Source organism: Tyto alba, unplaced genomic scaffold (genome assembly GCF_018691265.1).
Source record: "Tyto alba isolate M040663 unplaced genomic scaffold, T.alba_DEE_v4.0 Super-Scaffold_17, whole genome shotgun sequence".
In the NCBI taxonomy this organism is placed as follows: Eukaryota; Metazoa; Chordata; class Aves; order Strigiformes; family Tytonidae; genus Tyto; species Tyto alba.
This window is the reverse complement of record NW_024881279.1, coordinates 491,542-505,693: the sequence shown is the minus strand read 5'-3', so window position 1 is coordinate 505,693 and position 14,152 is coordinate 491,542. Positions and strand designations below refer to the sequence as shown.

The following is a 14,152-nucleotide window of genomic DNA, read 5'->3' as shown; positions in this document are numbered from 1 at the left end:
ACACCCCCACCCGACCCCCCCATCACCCGCAGCCCTGTGTCACCCCCCATCCCCCCCCCCCCATCACTGCAGGACCCCAGTGTGTCCCCCCCGGGACCCCCCATGTCACCCTGAACCCCAATGTCACCCCCCCGGGGTCCCCTGATGCCCCCCCATGTCACCCTGAACCCAATGTCACCCCCCCGGGGTCCCCTGATGCCCCCCCATGTCACCCCAGGGCTTCCTGCCACCCCCATGTCATCCTGGGACCCCAATGTCACCCCCATGTCACCTTTGGGACCCTAATGGCACCCCAGGGCCCCCCCCCCCCCCAGTGTCCCCTCATGTCCCAGGGTCCCCCCGTCCCAGTGCCACCCCATGTCCCCAGTGTCTCCCCACACCCGGTGCCACCCCACACCCAGGGTCCCCCCATGTCCTGTTGCCCCCCCACACCCCAGTGCCACCCCCTGTCCCCAGTGTCTCCCCACACCCCGGTGCCACCCCACACCCCGGGGTCCCACCATGTCCTGTTGCCCCCCCACACCCCAGTGCCACCCCGTGTCCCCAGTGTCTCCCCACACCCCAGTGCCACCCCACACCCCGGGGTCCCCCCATGTCCTGTTGCCCCCCCATGTCCCAGTGCCACCCCGTGTCCCCAGTGTCTCCCCACACCCCAGTGCCACCCCACACCCCGGGGTCCCCCCATGTCCTGTTGCCCCCCCATGTCCCAGTGCCACCCCGTGTCCCCAGTGTCTCCCCACGTCCCGGTGCCACCCCACACCCCGGGGTCCCCCCATGTCCTGTTGCCCCCCCATGTCCCAGTGCCACCCCGTGTCCCCAGTGTCTCCCCACGTCCCGGTGCCACCCCACACCCCAGGGTCCCCCCATGTCCTGTTGCCCCCCCATGTCCCAGTGCCACCCCGTGTCCCCAGTGTCTCCCCACACCCCGGTGCCACCCCACGGCCCGGGGTCCCCCACACCCCAGTGCCACCCCATGTCCCCAGTGTCTCCCCACGTCTGGGTGCCACCCCACAGCCCGGGGTCCCCCACGTCCCGGTGCCTCCCCGTGTCCCCAGGGGGGTGGACCTGGTGGTGGAGGTGGCACATCCCTGTGTGGCCCGGGAGCACGGCGAGGACATCCTGGCCCACGCCGACTTCATGGTGGGGCCGGGGGCTGGGGACAGCGGGGACAGGGTGGCGGGGGGCAGGTTGGGGACAGTGGGGATGGGGTGGCAGGGACATGGGGGCTTGGGGAGGATGGGGACAGAGGGGCTGGCATTTTGGGGACATGGGGACACTGGGGACAGCAGGGAGCTTGGGGACAGCTCAGGGACAGGGTGGTGGGGACATGGGGAGGTTGGGGACAGTGGGGATGGGGTGGGGGGACATGGGGACAGTGGGGATGACAAGGAGGTTGGGGACGGCTGGAGACAGGCTGGTGGGGACACTGGGGACAGCGGGGACATTGGGGGGCAGTGGGGGTGGGGGGGTGGGGACAGAGGGGACGCGGGGGACAGTGGGACCATGGCGGGTGGTGGGGATGGGGGGGGGACACCACGGGGGCTGAGCCGCTGTCCCCAGCTGGGGTCCCCCACGGCGCTGGCTGACCCCGAGACCGAGCGGCGGCTGCGGGGGGCGGCGGCGCGGGGGGGCCACACGCTCTACGTCCCCCGGGGCGCCCTGTGGGCTGCGAGGACATCCAGCGCATGGACCGGGCTGGCACGCTGGCCGTGAGCCACCCGTGGGGACACCGGGGGCGGGGGGGCACCCCCGGGCGGGGGGCAGGCGAGGGGTGGGACGCTGTGGGGTTGGGGACACCGGGGAATGGGACGTCGTGGGGTTGGGGACACGGCGGGGTGGGGGACAGTGCGGGATGGGACATCGCGGGGTTGGGGACGCCACGGGGTGGGGATGCCATGGGGTTGGGGACACCAGAGGGTTGGGGACACTGAGGAAGTGGGGCAACATGGGGTTGGGGACACCAAGGGGTTGGGGACAACGAAGGGGTGGGACACTGTGGGGTTAGGGACATCATAGGGTTTGGGCGATGCTGTGGGGTTGGGGACACCATGGACTTGGACATTGTGGGGTTGGGGACACCACAGGGTGGGGATGCCATGGGGTTGGGACACCAGAGGGTTGGGGACAACGAAGGGGTGGGACATCGTGGGGTTGGGGACACGGCGGGGTGGGGATGCCATGGGGTTGGGGACACTGTGGGGTTGGGGACACTGTGGGGTTGGGGACAACGAAGGGGTGGGGATGCCGTGGGGTTGGGGACACTGTGGGGTTGGGGACAACGAAGGGGTGGGACATCGTGGGGTTGGGGACACGGCGGGGTGGGGATGCCGTGGGGTTGGGGACACTGTGGGGTTGGGGACACCAAGGGTTGGGGACAAGGAAGGGGTGGGCCATTGCGGGGCCAGCAACAGTGTCTGTATTGGGGACCAGGTCCAGGTTTTGCGGGGGGGACACACGCCCGAGGTCGGGGTTTGGGGACAGTCTGAGGTTGGGGACATCGGCGGGTTGGGGACAGCGCTTGGGTGACTCCAATCTGGGGTTCGGGGGACGGGACCTGGCCTCGGGGACCAGGTTTGGGGGGACAGAGGTGTGTGTGTCCCTGTGTCCCCCCCCCCCCCGCCCCGCCGCCCCCAGGCGCTGAAGGTGACGATGACGAAGGCCCCGCAGAGCTTCCGCCTGGAAGGGTGGCTGCAGGAGCGGCTGGCGGCGGCGGGGGGGGCGCGGTCGGTGCTCTACGAGGGTCCCCTCCGGCCCCTCTGCCCCCTCGCCCCCAACAACGTCAACACCATGGCGGCCGCGGCCGTGGCCGCCCCCCGGCTCGGTTTCGACGGCGTCCGCGCCTGTTTGGTGGCCGACCCCAGGTGGGTGTCGTGTCCCCCCCCCCCGGAATGTCCCGCACATGGGGACGGGGGGGGGGTGTGTCCCCAAGAATGTCCAGCACATGGGGACGGGGGTGTCCCCCCCCCCGAATATCCAGCACATGGGGACGGGGGGGGGGTGTGTCCCCAAGAATGTCCAGCACATGGGGACGGGGGTGTCCCCTGACCCCGGAATGTCCAGCACATGGGGACGGGGGTGTCCCCCCCCCCGAATATCCAGCACATGGGGATAGGGGTGTGTGTGTGTCCCCAAGAATGTCCAGCACATGGGGACGGGGGTGTCCCCCCCCCGAATGTCCAGCACATGGGGACGGGGGGGGTGCGTGTGTCCCCAAGAATGTCCAGCACATGGAGACGGGGGTGTCCCCCGCCCCCGGAATGTCCAGCATGTGGGGACGGGGGGGGTGCGTGTCCCCAAGAATGTCCAGCACATGGGGATGGGGGTGTCCTGTCCCCCCCCCCCCCGAATGTCCAGCACATGGGGACGGGGGGGGTGTGTGTCCCCAAGAATGTCCAGCACATGGGGACGGGGGGTGTCCCCCCCCCGAATATCCAGCACATGGGGACGGGGGGGGGTGCATGTCCCCAAGAATGTCCAGCACATGGGGTGTCCCCCCCCCCCCCGAATATCCAGCACATGGGGACGGGGGGGGTGCATGTGTCCCCAAGAATGTCCCGCCCGTGGGGACGGGGGTGTCCCCCCCCCCCCCGAATATCCAGCCCGTGGGGACAGGGAGCAAGAAGGGGGGGGGGGCTGCGTGTCTCGTCACAACCCCGCGGTGCGTGTGTGCGTGTGCGTGTGCGCGCGTGTCCCCAATGTCCCCGCAGTGTCCCCGACTGGCACCTCGTGGAGGTGGAGGTGACGAGCGTGGGGGACGCGGGGCGGGCGCTGAGCGTCACCAGCACCCGCCGCAACCCGGCGGCACCGGGGGCTGTCACCGGCCAGGCCACCCGCCACGCCTTCTGGAGCAGCCTGCAGGGTGGGGGACCCCCCCCGTGTCCCCCCATGTGTGTCCCCCCCCCCGCCACCTCCCCACATCCCCCCACCCCTCGGCCACCCACGTCCCTGGGGCACGTTCCCCCCGGTCCTCTCTGTCCCCCCCGTACATCCCCCAAACTCACGACGCCCCCCAAGTCCCCTCCATCATCTCCCCGTGTCCCCCCATGTCGTGTCCCCCCAACTTCTCCCCGTCCCCCCCCAACCTCAGCGGCCCCCCCCTTGTCCCCAGTCCCCCCCCCATCTCCCCATGTCCCTGTCCCCCCATACCCCCCAATGTCCCCAGTACGCCCCCATGCCCCCAGTGCCCCCCCAAGTCCCCAGTCCCCTCCACATCCCCCCCACGTTTCCAGTGTCCCCCCCCCCCCCCCCCCCGCCCCCCCCAGCCCCCCAATCACTCCCGCCTGTCCCGCCCCCCCCAGCCTGCCACGGACATGGCGGATGCGTCCAGCTCTGCTGAAGCCGCCGGACCGCGGACAGCCCGAGGGACGGACGCGTGTGTGGGGGGGACAGACCGACGGACAGACGCGTGGGGGGGGGACAGACCGAGGGACATTAAAGGCACCGGCACCGCGGCGGCTGCGCCTCGTCACGCCTGGGGGGGGGGCGGCGCGGGGCATCATGGGAGGAAGGTCCGAGGCCGCTTGTTGGGGGATGGTGCGCAAAGCACGACGGGAGGAAGGTCCGCTCGCCCGCTGCCTCCGCCTGGCAGTGTGCGCTGCGGCGCAGGGCACGACGGGAGGAAGGTCCGCGCCCGCCGCCTGGCTGGGGGAGCTGGAGTCGGGTGCGGCGCAAGGCACGCTGGGAAGAAGGTCCCGGCCCGGCAGCCGCGTGGCACGCCGGGAGCCGTAGTTCCGAGCCCCGGTGGGGGGGGTTGGGGGGGGCGGGATGCGGCCTCCGGCGGCCTCGGAGGATTCTCGGGGTGCGCTGGGCCGGGCCGGGGGGTTCGGGGGGAGCTGGGGGGGGGAACGGGGAGCGCCCAGGGGGTCCCGGAGGGTCCGCGGCGAGGGGGGGAGGGGCTGGCTGTCCCCCGCCAGGGCCTGGGGGGGCGGCGGGGGGGGCCGCAGGGGCCGGAGGGGTGTTTGAGGCCTGGGAGTTGGGTGGTTTTTGTTTTGTTTTTTTTTTTTTGTTTTTTTTTTCTTTTTTAGCGGGGTGGGGGCTGTCCCGAGGGAGACCTGGGAGTGTTTTAGGGGTGGGGGGGTCTGGAGGAGGCCAGGAGGGTTTGGGGGTGTCTGAGGGGTGCTGGGGGCTTTTGGTGGGTCGGGAACCGCGCCTGCGAAGGGTTTGGGGGTGCGGGGGGGGAATATCTGGGGCTGCTTGTCCTGGAGGGGGTTTGGGGGGGGGTGGGTGGTTCTGGGGGGCTGAGGAGGACGTGGGGGGGTTCCTGGAACTGGGAGGGGAGCGGTGGGGGTTGTTTGGGGGGGTGGGGGGGTTGGGGGTGCAGGGACTTGGAGGGCCCAGGGGTGTCGGGGGGGGGGGACGACTGAGGGGTGTGGGGGGGGCTTTGCCAGGCTGTTGCTGTTTGGGGGTGTCTGGGGGATCCTTGGGGGGGGGGCTGGATGGGCAGGGTGTGCCTGGTGAGTGTTTGGGGGTTCTTGTGGGGGTGCGTGTGTGTGTGTGTGTTTTGGTGATGCGGGGGGGTGCCCGGGGGGGTTGGGGGAACCTGAAGGGTCTTAGGGAGCCTGGAGGGGGGGTTGGAGGGGGGGCTGGGGAGCTGTCGGGGGGGGTCTAGAGGGTTTTTGGGGGGGCTGATGGATGGGGTGTGTGTGCCTGGGAGGTCTGTGGGTGCAGGGGGGGTGTGGGTGTCTCTGGGGGGTTCAGGAGAGTGTCTGGAAAAGTTGGGGGGCACCTGGGAGGGGTTTGAGGGATCCTGGGGGGGGGCCCTGGGGTGCAGGGGAGGGTGGCTGGAAGGTCTTTGGGGAGGGGGGGTGTGAGGGGGGCGGGTACAGAAGGGTGTCCGAAAGATTTTAGGAGGGGTGGGGTGTGCTGAGATTAGGGGGTCCCACCACTTGCTCCCCCCTCCTCAAATTCCCCCCCCCCCCCCCCGGGACTTTCAGGGGTGCCCAGCAGAGCTGACACGCTCCCCTCCTTAAATTTCCCCCCCCCCCCTTCCAACTCGCTCAGGCAGCCGGGGTCCCCCGGACCCCAGGGCCATGTCGGGGTCCCCCCTCCCCTCGGCGGCGGAAGGGGGGGGCCCGCCGGGGGGGCTCTACCACGAGCGGCAGCGCCTGGAGCTCTGCGCCCTCCACGCGCTCAACAACGTCCTGCAGCGACCCTGCTTCACCCAGGAGGCCGCCGACGAGATCTGCAAGAGGCACGGGGCCCCCCCTTTGTCCTGCCTGCCACCCCCCTGGTTACTTCACCTTATTTTGCTTATTTCTCTCTTTTTTTTTTTTTTTTTTCCCCCCCCCTCCCAGGTTGGCCCCCGACGCCCGCCTCAACCCCCACCGCAGCCTTTTGGGCACCGGCAACTACGACGTGAACGTCATCATGGCCGCGCTGCAGAGCCTGGGGCTGGCGGCCGTTTGGTGGGACAAACGCCGGTGCGACCGCGTCCCCAGACACCCCCCACCTCTATTTATTTTTGTAGCCCCTTCCTCACCCTCTTCTTTTTCCCCCCCCACCCCGGCAGGTCGCTGGAGCGCTTGGTGCTGGGCCAGATCTTGGGGTTCATCCTCAACGTCCCCTCTCACGTCTCGCTGGGCTTCGTGGCGTTGCCGCTGCGCCGCAAGCACTGGTTGGCCGTCCGGCAGCTCCGCGGCACCTACTACAACCTCGACTCCAAACTCCGGGCGCCCGTCCCCATCGGCGGTGAGGCCGAGCTCAGGTGGGTGACGCCGGGCGACCCCCGTGGGTGACGCCCACAGGGACACGGGTGACACCCCCGCCTCTCCCTCCGGCAGGGCTTTCCTGCGGGATTTTCTCTCCCAAGGGCTCTGCGAGGTTTTCCTTGTCGTGCCGCGCGCCGTGGAGGAAGCCGGCGCCTGGCTGAGCCCCGAGTGACTCGGCACACGCCATCAGGGTGGCCGTGACAAGGTGACGCCAGCGTGGGCCGCTGCCCTCCCTCTGCTTTGGGATGAAACCGCAACGCTTTGGGTCTTTATCCAGGCGCTGCTCATCTGGAGCGGGGAGGGTTTGTTATGCTACAAACCCAGATGGTTTGGGGGAGCTGCGGGGACCCCGGAGCGTGTGCCCGCTGTCACCGCGTCGCCGCGGTGCTTCAATTCCCTGATTTCGCCCCGATTTCGCCTCCTTCCGTCACCGGGATTCCTCTGCGGGCGTGCGAGGGGGTCGCGGGTGTCGTAGCCGACGTCGCACCGCTCGGTTAAACGCGTGTCCTGGCCCGGTTTACGCGTGTCTCCCGTGTCGCTTGTGCACGTTCACGCAGCGGCGTCGCGCACCCGGCGTTCCGCTTGTGCATGTCACCCACCCGCCGTGCCGGACACGCGTGTCGCACACCGGTTGGTGCGTGTCGCTCGTCGCTTGCACGCCTTTCCCGGCTCCTGCAGAGGGGTCACGTCTCCGGCGCCGCGGTTCTTCCCAGCCAACCTTCCCGGCACGGGCGTTTTGCGGTGGTGCTGCCCAGAAAGGTGATTAAAAAACTGCCGGTTTACAGCTCTGGGGGCTCCGTCGCCGTTTTTTGGGGTTTGTCCAGTCGCTCCTGTTTGGGCTCAGCGCAGGAATCTGGGGCTGAACCATCCCGAAAATCCCCAAATCTGACCCAAATTCAGCAACGCGGCCCTCGCAGCCCGGCTCGGCCGGGATTCCCTGGGCTGCAGGGAGGAATAAAGAGCCTGAAATTGAAATAGGGAGGAGGGTCTGTGTCCGGGGCTGAATCTGGGGGGGTTGAGGGGACGCGGGGAGGCGGCCGGGGGGGTCCCGGGGGCCGCGTCGCTGCGCTGAGGCGGCTCCAAAGGGCGCGCTCTGATTGGTTCTCCCCCCTCAACGCGCGCAGCCAATAGCCGCGCGCCGTTTGGATCCGCCCTCTCCCATTGCGGAGCGGCCATCGTGGCGCTAGAGCCGGGAGAAGACGGGCGGCCGGGAGGTTGCTCTCAGCGCTCCCTGGTGGTCTAGTGGTTAGGATTCGGCGCTCTCACCGCCGCGGCCCGGGTTCGATTCCCGGTCAGGGAAGTTAAATTTTTTTTTTTCCTTTTTTAACTTCTCCCTTCCTTTTCATTTCCACCCAGCCCTGAACGTTCACGCCACGGCGCGTCCTCCCTGTTTGAGTGCGCTGGGGTAGTGGTGGGGCAGCCAGTGAAAAAAACCCCACAACCAACCAAAAATAATAAAAGCAGGGGTTTGGGATAAAAGAGCCACCACGCGTCACCCTCCCGCTCCAGGCGCGGCCGGGCGGAGGCACCGCTGGGATTCGAACCCAGGATCTCCTGTTTACTAGACAGGCGCTTTAACCAACTAAGCCACGGCGCCGCTCTCGCCCCGCCGCCACCCTCGCCTTCCATCTCCGGCACGCGCCCCCCCCCCCCCCCCCCGCGTATCCCCCGCCCCTTCCACGCGTGATCGCGACACCCGCGGGGGATCTCCCGCCCTCCGTGGTTCCGTCGCGCGGGGGGGGGGGGAACGCGCCGACCCGCGGGGCGGTTGAGGCACCGGCGGCCGCCGCCCGCCGCGTCCTCGTTAGTATAGTGGTGAGTATCCCCGCCTGTCACGCGGGAGACCGGGGTTCGATTCCCCGACGGGGAGGCCGCTGCTCCTTTTCCCGGTGCATTTCACCCCCCCCGCCTCCGCCCCTTGGCCGGCCAAGCGCTTGTTCTCTTCCTCAGTAAAAAATAAAAAAAGTTGGATTCGCTTTTATTATTTTTACGGGTGATTTTTTTTATTTCCCCAGCCGCTCGGAACGGTTTAACGGGGGAGGCCGGCCCCCATCGCCCGAAGGGGGAGCGGGCGAGTCGGTAACACACAAACCGCGTCACGCCTTCCCCACGCAAGGACTGACGTCAGCCCCGCAGAGCCCATTCAGTATTACGAAGCATTGCTACGACAGCGCTGCAGAAGCGCGATCGCCCGCGCTGAGAGGGGGGGCGGCACGCGCCGACCCCCGCCCACCCGCTCACCCCGCCGCGGACTGAGCGCCGCGCTGCCTCCGCCAGTATTTATAGCGTCCGTGCGAGCGGACCTGAGTGGGAACGGCAAACGGCGCCCTGCCGCCCCGCCTACTGCCGCCTCCTCGTCTCCTCCTGACCAATCGCGACGCTCCCCTCACCCACCAATCAGACGGCGGCCCTGCGGTTTAAGCCCAGGGGTTTGGCGCGAACGCGGGAGCGTTTCCCGCCCGCGGGTTTCGTGCTGCTGCTGCTGCTGCTGCTGCTGCTGCTGCTGCTCCTGCTCCTGCTCCTGCTCCTGCTCTCGGTCGCCGCCGGTAAGAAAACTCGCCCCCACGCAGCAGAGAAACAAGCGCTTCTTTATTCCAGCGCTGGGGAGCACGGGGGGTAGCTCCGCCGAAGCCGAAAATTCAGCCGCAACAGCTGTCGTAGCTATTTAGCAGGTAATTATTTGGCACATCAGACACATAGGGGATCGTTCCTCCCAACGTGTGCTGCGCCGTGGTGGAGTTTGTGATGTTGATACACAATTCACTTACATATTCATGTACTTTCCAAGAACTATTTACAATATTAATTATTTTTCCAATAAATCATTATAATACATTCCCACCTACATCTTCACGCGCACTACAGGCTCTAGGTGGTCTTCTACTTCATCCTCATCTTCATCACAGCGTCTTTCTGTGAACTTGGGTCTGTCTTTCCCTTTCCCTTACAGCAGAGACCACGAAACAAGTTGCCTCTGGTAGCTCTGCAAGCTTCAGCGTCTTTCTTTCATTATCTTGCTCTTCCTAGGGAGGAGTGCACCGAAATCACATAAGGAGACCGGCTCAAGCCTGTTAATCGCAGATAAAGTGTAGCTTATTGCTTCGTTAGGCGTATTCCTAAGCAGAACTATGACCATACTAGTATTACATTAAACAGTCTTGTAAGCAGCTTGCTGCTGCTGACAATTTGTAATTTTCCGTATGTCTTCCCTCTTCAATCCTTCGGCTGATCGCCCAGACCCAGGCCAGTTTCTTCTGGTACCCATCGTTAATTAATTCGGAGTCCATAACCATTTCCATAGTGATCAAGGCCAACACAACGCGAGTTGCTCGTGCCTAAGGGCTTAAACGTATCCTCTGTTCTCACAGCTGCTGTAATTCTGTATCGCCCATATAACCAAAAATCATATTCTAAAATTCGAGCTGTTTCATGAGGGTATTTGTAAATTGTGATACCAATGTTGTCCCTCAAATGGTTTGTCACCAGGTGTGCAAAAAGCCCGGCTTACACGGAGAGCCGAGATCAGTTTATCCCATATTTGTGCAAAGCCAGGGGCTGAGTGGTAATTCCACAAAGCCATAAACCAATTTTAGCTGGCTCAGGAGAGATGCTGTATTTTATTCCGGCCTGGGGGCTCGGTGGGTTTTCCACAAATCGAGCACCCCAAGAGCAGGTTCAGGTGCTTCTTTTATACACAGAAATCACAGGTTAGTACTTTTCCAAACACGCCCATTCGATACTGATTGGTCAGTGATTATAATATAATTATAATACAGATTACATGAGGCTTTTACCTCCATGCGTGCCCAGGGGAAGGGCCTTTAACCTGGGCAGGGCTCGTTTTGACCTGGATGTGTGTTTTTTAGTATTATAACAAAGGCAGTTCACTTCAGGACACTTTAAAAGTTAGTTTCATTGCCCACTTACTTAATTGAATAGTCACCTGGCCAGGTTGTCAAATAACTCATCCTCAACACAATCCCAGATATTCTTATTATGACCCAAGACGTTCTACCTGATTTCCAAAGTCTATTTATTCTTCATGAATTCCTCATCTCTAATCAACCTCACCTCGACCGCTATTCAAACTTTTGCTCAACCAATTTCCAGGGCCTTGCAGTTGCCCCCCGATGTCTGGTAACTACAACGACCATCGATTTGACGTGTGCTGGCTATTGCCTGGAACCCAATCTAGAGAACCGACTGCTTTGCAATTTCTTAACAATCCTCTTTGCCCTGAATGTTATTCGGACGCCTTGAATGTTCCTTTGAGACTTGTTTATTAGAGACTGGTGCCCAAGCTTATCAGGGACCGGTATTTGTCCAGGGCTGTGTGTCAGGCACAGGGGAGACAACAAGAATAACAGTGTCAGTCTGCCCATAAAACTGGTTAAAGTCCGTCAAGAAGCTGCTGAGATCACCAAGTACGAAGAGAGCATGCACGGATGAGGAGGAGCAGCCTTTGCTTTCCAAACTCTGGAAAGTAGGCAATTCATTAGGTCATAACACAATCAACCCCTGACATCCTTGTCAATCACAAAGTGACTAATCGATTGATTAACTTGGCAGTGTGAGTAGCTTTTAAAGTGTCCTAAAAGTGACCTACCTTAATTATAATATTAATACCAGGTCAAAACGAGCCCTGCCCAGGTTAAGACCCTTCTCCTGAGCACGGGTAGTGATAGAAGCATTATGTAAACCATATTGGGATTGTGTTTTAACCACCAACCAGCCAGTATCAAATAGGTGTGTTTGGAAAAGTCCTAACTTCTGATTTTTGTGTATAAGAGAAGCATCAAAACCTGCTGCTAGGTGAGCTTGATTTGTGGAAAACCCACCGAGCCCCCAGGCCTGAATAAAATACAATATCTCTCCCGAGCATGTTATGATTGTCTCCTTGCACGCTGGGCATGAATCTGCTTTTCAGGCAACAATCTCCCCCCGTTGTCTTTACTTCTCCCCCAGTTACCCCAGATTTTTGCTGCCTTCATGCTTCTTGGACAATCATCCAGCCTTTGGTGCCTTCAGGGGTAGGACCGTTCCCCTCTTACCAGTCTGTTGTGGTTTGAGCCCGGTCAGCAGCCGAACACCACGCGGCCGCTCACTCCTCCCTTCCCCCCCAGCGATGGGAAGGCCTGGGGTTTGAGATAGGACCGGGAGGGGCAGATCACCCGTTACGGTCACGGGTGAAAGGCAGACTGGTTAGGGGAAGAAAAAAAAGAACATACATTTATTACAGACACTAACAACACATAACAGAGCAGGACAGTGAGAAGCATTGCCACATCTTGAGAACACCTTCCCCCCACCCCTCCCTTCTTCCCGGGCTCAGCTCTGCTCCCGGTATCTCTACCTCCTCCCCCAGGGGCGCAGGGGCAGGGAATGGGGGGTGCAGGCAGTGCTGCCACTTTCTTCATCTTCGGTGAGGGGAGTGTCCGGAACTTGTTCCCTCCTGCTCCATCGTGGTCCCCCTCTCACAGGAGACAGTCCTCCACAAACTTTCTCTGACTTGAATTCCTCCCACGGGCCGCAGCGTTCCCCACACTGCTCCGTCATGGGTCACTAACTTCCTCCGACTGGATTCCCTCCCACGGCTGCAGCCCTTCCCGAGCTGCTCCGGCGTGGGACTCCCCCGCATGCTGCAATCCTCCCAGTGCTGAATTACAGCAGCGGGGCTGCCTTTTCCCATGAGACCCCGGCCTTCTTCGGGCACAGAACCTTGATCATCTGAGCAGGAGCCACAGGCCATAAATCAGTGTCTGCTCCACCGTAGATCTTCATGGGTGGTGGGAGGGGGCTGCCTTGCTGTTGCAGTTACCTTAATAAAATAGCTTGAAGCCTCAAGTATTATTTTGATTTTAGTTTAGAATATGATTTGGATTTTAAAATGGAGTTATAGCAGCTATGAGAATATATAGCCCAGTAAGGCCCTTAGGAGTAGGTAGCTAGTATGGTGTGAGCCTTGAACACTGTACGAATCGTTATGGACTCTGAATTAAAACAATGGGCACTGGTTATGGATCTTGAGTCAAAACAATAGGTACCAGAAGATACTGGGTTTGGTTTGGAAGATCAGCCCCAGAAAGATGAATTGAGCATGTGCGGGGATGGGGTTCAGTCAGCGGACACAGTGAGGAAGACTATCGACGAGCGTCCTACATAACCACGCGTGGGTTGGAGCCATTTGTATATGATAATGACTTCCAGGAAATAACATGGATATGCTAATCATCACCCTCCCCTCTTTGTATTCAAATCAATCAGTAAAGATGAGCAATGATTTCTGTATTTATACTCCCTTAATCATACATATTCATTGCATTTTTATCATATTTATAACTTTCCCGGGAACTCATTTAGGATGTGTTAATGTCTCTTGCACATGTCAGTTGGAGTCTTTGGGTGGTCGCCGGGGGTCTGCAGATGAAGGCTCGTAGTCTTCTTCACTGTGTTTGCCAGTTGACCCTCACTGCTGCTCAAACTCAGTCCTGCGGTCACGTACACCCTGTCCTTCCAGCCTGGCCTGCTCTCGCCTTGGTGCTAATTTGCAGTTTCTTTCTGTTTCTTTGTACCTGCCACTACAAGGCCAAACCGTCTCCAATAAGATTATTTATGAGTGCTCTATCCTGCAGTTGTTCCAACTATTCCTCAAAAGATCAGTATTTGTTCTGCAGCACAATTGTTAAATGGTTAAAACATCTTAAATTGATCTTAATAATTTTATTCCACAAATATATATTTTTGAATAATCTTAGTTTGCGGGTATCACAGGGAAGGTGAGGTAGCTGAAAGCCGATCACTATAGAGGTCAAATTAAGCTTTATGACTTTTGTTGACCTGCTGTAACCATGGCTCTGCCGAAGAAGTGTATAAACACGTGGTGCTTTGTACCTGTCGGGGAACACGTCTTCGGTGGGGCTCTCCCCCGTGTTCCCCAGCGCTGGAACGAAGAAGTGCCGGCTGATCCGCTTTGTGGAGATACGTTCTGTCCGCGATTGCGACCGCTGACACTGCTGTCTCCCCACAGGGTACAGGGGGGTCTCTGCTCCCCCACACCTCCCCCCTCCTTTCTCCCTCCGTTCCCCCACTGACCTTGGTGTTCACGCAGCTGCCCCAACTCCTCCTCACCCCGTCCCTTCTTAAATACGTTCTCGCAGAGGCGCAGCTGATGGGCTCAATTTTTGAGCAGAAGTGGAGCTGACGTGGAGCCGGGGGAGCTTCGAGAAGCTTCTCCCAGGGGGCCGCCCCTATAGCCCCCTCCCCTGCTACCAAAATCCCCTCCACTCCCTGGAACCCAGGACAGAGGCTTTCAGCTCCTCTCCAAGAGTGTGGCCACGAGCAAGGTGCGCGTTACACCGGGCGTACGGCGCAGAGCCGGCAGTTTGCGGCCCTCGTGCTTGAGAAATGTTTATTTCTAAGCCGGCGGTTGGGTCGGGGTCCCCTGG

General features: G+C 61.7%; 2 protein-coding genes and 3 non-coding genes across 5 annotated transcripts; 4 read left to right on the top strand and 1 right to left on the bottom strand.

The window, feature by feature from the left end:
* The first annotated feature begins 701 nt into the window (after window positions 1–701).
* On the top strand, window positions 702–4,465 carry ASPDH (aspartate dehydrogenase domain containing). The gene is given in 7 exon segments (XM_042790483.1): window positions 702–746; window positions 1,015–1,140; window positions 1,561–1,663; window positions 1,666–1,709; window positions 2,635–2,861; window positions 3,708–3,859; window positions 4,299–4,465. Coding segments are annotated over 7 exon segments (735 nt in total). The 3' UTR covers window positions 4,337–4,465.
* A 248-nt stretch (window positions 4,466–4,713) lies between these two features.
* On the top strand, window positions 4,714–7,494 carry JOSD2 (Josephin domain containing 2). The gene is made up of 5 exons (XM_042790473.1): window positions 4,714–4,798; window positions 6,001–6,190; window positions 6,294–6,419; window positions 6,509–6,703; window positions 6,780–7,494. The coding sequence occupies exons 1-5, from the start codon at window positions 4,765–4,767 to the stop codon at window positions 6,877–6,879; spliced, it is 645 nt and encodes a 214-aa protein (XP_042646407.1). The 5' UTR covers window positions 4,714–4,764; the 3' UTR covers window positions 6,880–7,494.
* Window positions 7,495–7,935: 441 nt separating this feature from the next.
* TRNAE-CUC lies at window positions 7,936–8,007 on the top strand. The gene has a single exon. It is a non-coding gene; the product is annotated as a tRNA-Glu (tRNA).
* Window positions 8,008–8,230: 223 nt separating this feature from the next.
* TRNAT-AGU lies at window positions 8,231–8,304 on the bottom strand. The gene has a single exon. It is a non-coding gene; the product is annotated as a tRNA-Thr (tRNA).
* Window positions 8,305–8,505: 201 nt separating this feature from the next.
* On the top strand, window positions 8,506–8,577 carry TRNAD-GUC. The gene has a single exon. It is a non-coding gene; the product is annotated as a tRNA-Asp (tRNA).
* The last annotated feature ends 5,575 nt before the right edge of the window (window positions 8,578–14,152 follow it).

Excerpts from the sequence above, each read along its gene's own strand:
- JOSD2 (XM_042790473.1), top strand. The coding sequence starts at position 4,765 with ATGCGGCCTCCGGCGGCCTCGGAGGATTCTCGGG. Across the intron at positions 4,799-6,000 it reads GGCCTCGGAGGATTCTCGGG|GCAGCCGGGGTCCCCCGGAC; the intron begins GTGCGCTGGGCC and ends CAACTCGCTCAG. Across the intron at positions 6,704-6,779 it reads GGCGGTGAGGCCGAGCTCAG|GGCTTTCCTGCGGGATTTTC; the intron begins GTGGGTGACGCC and ends TCCCTCCGGCAG.